This window comes from Montipora capricornis, unplaced genomic scaffold, assembly GCF_036669925.1.
Source record: "Montipora capricornis isolate CH-2021 unplaced genomic scaffold, ASM3666992v2 scaffold_292, whole genome shotgun sequence".
In the NCBI taxonomy this organism is placed as follows: Eukaryota; Metazoa; Cnidaria; class Anthozoa; order Scleractinia; family Acroporidae; genus Montipora; species Montipora capricornis.
The window spans coordinates 10001-15000 of NW_027180033.1; the positions used below are offsets into that span (position 1 = coordinate 10001).

At 42.9% G+C, this 5000-nt stretch overlaps 1 protein-coding gene across 1 annotated transcript in view; it reads right to left on the reverse strand.

Annotated features, from left to right (window-relative positions):
* Positions 1-5000, reverse strand: part of LOC138035175 (tetratricopeptide repeat protein 28-like) — a 21410-nt gene that overhangs the window by 6202 nt on the left and 10208 nt on the right. The window contains exons 3-4 of the mRNA XM_068881999.1: positions 909-3190; positions 1-776 (exon numbers count right to left, since the gene is read on the reverse strand). The exon at positions 1-776 is cut by the window's left edge and continues 681 nt beyond it. Coding sequence (XP_068738100.1) covers positions 177-776; positions 909-3146 — 2838 coding nt within the window. The 5' untranslated portion in view covers positions 3147-3190 and the 3' untranslated portion in view covers positions 1-176. The remainder of the gene's footprint in view (positions 777-908; positions 3191-5000) is intronic.

Below are 5000 nucleotides of genomic sequence, written 5' to 3' on the forward strand. Positions count from 1 at the left end.
CGAAGGAAAAATGCGTATCCTGTACCTGCTACTCAGGTACTCAGGTTGTTCCTCGTGGTTCAAAAGAGCAGCAAAAGGAACAAAGTGTAGTGGCCCGTCGGGAATGATAATCAGTTCAGGCAGTTCAGGCGACAGCAAGTCCTCAATGGGTCCTAGAAGGAGGTCATACAAATTCTTTAAAATTTCAACTCGCGGCGTCTCATCTGGCAAAACAATTTTGTGGTTGTTGTTGTTGCTGTTGCTTCTGCTGTTCCACCAGCTTTCATCAGTGCAACACTAGCACTAATCAGTTCTTCTTCCGTGGGTGAACCCTCCATGGCCGGTTCAATGAGGTCATACAAATCCGTTAAACTTGAATCTCGCGTCTTGTTATATGGCAAATCAGGTGGCTGTTGTGGTTGTTGATCATCTTTCATTAGTGCAACATAAGCACGCTGCATTTGATCGTCTACGCTCAGGTAAGCAGCGTTATCTAACTTCCGTTGCCTGAAATGGATCCTTTCGCCTTCTTTAAGCACCCAGAAATAGATCTTACTACTACCAAGAGCAAAAAAAACTATTTGTGCCGATAAATTTCTGACCAAGCGAGACATCTCTAAGATTGTTCTAGGGACCCTACAGCCAAAGCGTTGGTGTAGACGATAACTTAAATCCTGTGCTCTCCCGTTCTCAGCGGCAAATAGAGCCTCGTCAGTCAGACCAAGCTTTACCAAAATCCTCAACAAAGCTGTGTACACGGGTTTCTGCTTCTCACGGAATGCTATGTTCCATTGATCCTGAAAGAGAAACTCATCCCTTAAAGAAAGATAGATTTCCATACTGGACCGATAATGATTCAGTGCCTCTGGCAAACGACTAGCACATGCAAAATCTCGACCTAAAAGGTAATGTGCGAGTCCTTTGCTTACTTCGTCTTTTTCATCTTCGGCAATTTTCAGACTCTCACGGTGATACACTTCAGCTAGTTGAAAATCGCGGAGACAACAGTAAAGAGTTCCTAAGTTGCTATAAGCCCTCCCTTCCTGCCTTCTGTGCTCCAGTTTCTGGGCAATCATTAAATGCTGATAGTGGTAGTATTTTGCTTTTTCAAAATCACAAATGCTCTGATATGCAGCTCCAAGATTGCTACAAGCAAGTCCTTCTCCAAACTTGTCCTTTTGTTGTTTGGCAATCCTTAGGCCTTCTCGGTCGTGCTCAAGGCCCTTCGCAAAAGACCCAGGAATGTTGCGAAAATCGTGTCCCAGATTGCAGTGCGCTCGTCCTTGTATTACTATATCTTGCTCCGCAATTATAAGCTGTTCTAGGTGCTTCCTTGCTGCACTTTTGTAATCCCCAAGACTAGAATAAGCCTTTCCGAGGTATCCAAGAGCATCTGCTTCTCCAGCCGGGTAGTTCTCTTCTTTAGCGATTTTACGCGCTTCTGTAAAGCGCTCTAAGGATATCCGATATTCCCCTCGGTCTAAAGAGATCTCTCCAACTTTGCAAAGAACATCAACAAGGACTTCTTTGTCTTTTACTTCCTCGAAAATTTTTCTGCTTTCGTGGAGCTTATCGTAAGCCGTCTCTCTATCACCGTCACCACCGCGAAGATGGTAAGCAATACAGAGGTACGCCATGGAAATTGCTTTCCCTATCCTGTCACCAACACGTTCGGCAATGTTAGACCCTTCTTCAAAGTGCTCTATGGCATTTTTGCAATCATGGCGGCTAATAAAAACATTACCGAGATTTCTTTCGGCTCGTCCTTGGCCATATAAGTCCGGGGGATTACAATCTTTGGCATTCGTAAGCTCCCTCTCGTGGCGCTTTTTGGCTTCGTCGAAATCTCGGAGACTCTGATAAACAATTCCAAGATTTCCATTGGCTCGCCCTTCTGCAGATTTGTCTTTCAGTCTCTCGGCAATGCGAAGCTCCTCTTCATGGCAATCTCTGGCCTTATCGAAATCTCGGAGACTCTGATAGACAATTCCAAGATTTCCATTGGCTCGCCCTTCTGCAGATTTGTCTTTCATTTCCTCGGCAATCGTAAGCTCACTCTGGTGGCACTTAATTGCTTTTTCGAAATTATGTAGGCCATGGTAAGCACGTCCAAGGTTTTCGTTAGCATTTCTTTCTGCAACCCTGTTTCCAACTTCTCTCGCAATGCGAAGCCCCTGTGCAGGATAATAGCTTGCGTTATCGAAATCTCGGAGACTCTGACAGACAATTCCAAGATTTCCATTGGCTCGCCCTTCTGCAGATTTGTCTTTCATTTCCTCGGCAATCGTAAGCTCACTCTGGTGGCACTTAATTGCTTTTTCGAAATTATGTAGGCCATGGTAAGCATGTCCAAGGTTTTCGTTAGCACTTCTTTCTGCAACCCTGTTTCCAACTTCTCTCGCAATGCGAAGCTCCTTTTCATGGTAATCTCTGGCCTTATCGAAATCTCGGAGACTCTGATAGACAATTCCAAGATTTCCATTGGCTCGCCCTTCTGGAGATTTGTCTTTCATTCCTTCGGCAATCGTAAGCTCCTTTTTATGGCAATCTCTGGCCTTATAGAAATATTTGAATCTCTGATAAACAACTCCAAGATTTCTATAGGCAATTACTAGCGCTGACTTGTTTTTCATTTTTTCTGCAATGTGAGACTCATCCTGGTGAAAAACAATTGCTTTTTCATATCGACCCAGGCCGTGATAAGTATGTCCAAGGTTTCCGTTAGCACGTCTTTCTTCGTCTATTTTTTTCAATCTTCGTCCTATCCTAAGTTCGTTCTCGTGGTACTTCACTGCCTCTCCGAAATTTCCTTGACAGCAACAAATAATTCCAAGATTTCCATTGGCACGTAATTGCTCAGTTTCGTCTTGACGTTCATTGGCAGTGCTAAGTTGCTCTTTGAGGTAATCCTTAGCTTCTTTCAAATCTCTGCGACTGTAATAGCTTAAGGCTTCATTTCGATCATGAAAGTCAAGGAATGCCAGTTCTTTATTGATATCGAGGAGCAGTTGTACAGAATTGCTGTTTGACTCTCTATAAGTACTTTTTGCGGGCTGATTGAGTTCTGGTGCTAAAAAATTTCCAATATTGCTAAAGATGCTGTCGTAAAATGGAAGAGCAATCAGAAGACGATACTGGAGGTGATACTCGAACCTTTTTTTTGACATGTTGATGTCCGCTTTGTCTTTGAACTTGGTTTCACTCGGGTAACCTAGCATAAAACAGAGTCTGATTTACTTCTCTCAACCAACATGTCTGCTCACGTTTGAAAATATTCAGGTTATATTCCGGTTATATTGACCCGTTCATGGCATCTTTGTGATCATGCAATAAAGAAGGCGTGAGTAGGATCTACTTTTTCTGTTGTGCAACTTGAATTATATGGCCGATTCCGACCGCACAGTCGCATTTGCTTTGAAATTACCGTGTCTGTCAATGTCAATGTTAATTATTTGTTGCATATAATCACGTTCTCTCAAATTGGTAAGGCTAAAAAGAGGCGTACATTTGCGGAAGGTCATGATGGGAAAGGAAGCGAGTTACAGTTTTGCAAAACTATGTCGAATGCAACTTGTTCAAGACATGCATCGGTTTTGAATTAATGAGGTTAAAACCGTCATTATACGGCCCTCAAAACTAACAATTTGGCCACATTGTAGACATCCCAGCGGTATAGTAAGTCGCCCCATGCACTATCGGCAATGCAGTTAACATTGAAGGATCGTTTTAATTCTACCATTGACTACCCCAACGCACCTTATACTTGGCATTTTCTTAATTTGCAATATATTTGTCTTTTCTGTTCTGAAAATCTTTAATCACTTGTATCATGTTCTAGCAGGAGATGTGTTTGAGGACTTAAGCGTATTGCTTTCATTAAACGGAGAAAGGAATTTGCTTCAGGTCTTGGAGTATTTTGCAAGAATTGAGGCTGGAAGCACAAAAAGCAAACATCAATCTATGAGGTAAAGAGAAGTTTATTTTATTCCATGGGGATCTCAGGAAAACGGCTCAGTGGAGCAAAAATACAAGCCTGCACATTATTGAAATTTTCGTCACCTCTCATAATTAGGACATACCAGAAAAATGCAAGAACTATTGCTAAACATGTTCAAGCTGTTGAAAAGAAGACCCCATTTTTTGCAGCAAAAGAGATGAGGGATGTACAGCAAGCAATAGAGAGTGACATTGTTAAGAGTTGTGTTTCCTGTGGCGGTATCTGGCAGAAAAACGGCTTGGCCGTTTCTTCATTTCAATTGACAAAACGTATTCTGAGTGGAGACATCAACATTAATCCAGGACCCGAAAAATGCTCGAGTTGTTCGAGAACGATCGCAAGAAACCAAAGAGTCACCACTTGCGATAAGTGCGAACTTCGATGGCATATGAAATGTGGAAATGTGAAATCGAAGGAATACAACAACTACAAGCGCTTGATACTTTGTGCTGGACTTGCCAACCTGCAGTTGATGCCATTTTATTCGGTCAATAACGATGAACTGCTCGCTCTGAATGCTTCGGATTGTTCGGATGAGAATATGTGCGCAACTAGACCAAACTCAAATGATAGTGCATCTATCAATGTAAGCCCAAAGTATCAAAAGCCCCCACGAGTAAAGGTGGCCAAAATAATACCCTTTAGATCTTGCTGCACACATTAAGAGTGCAATGTATGTACCACTCACCTTTTGTTCAGCCACCTCTCACAAATGTGGGAAGTTCATTTGAACGCCTTCTGGGTATTTTCCAACATTGCGGAGCTATTTTCAGCCAGCCTCGTTCCCAGGGCCTTTCCCTCACTACCTGGGGAGGGAAAAGCCTTGAGGACAAAGTTGATTTCCAAGCGCTCTCCATTATCCAAGATGGTGGCCATGTCAAATTCCCCACCCTTGGGATATGTCGTACGATCAAAATCCTCACCCTGGGGACAGACCTCACAGTCAAAATCCCCCCCGCCCCTTAGGTCTTAACATTGATAGGTGCATAAAGTTAATTCTTGCAGCCCCTTGTCTTCAAGTTAG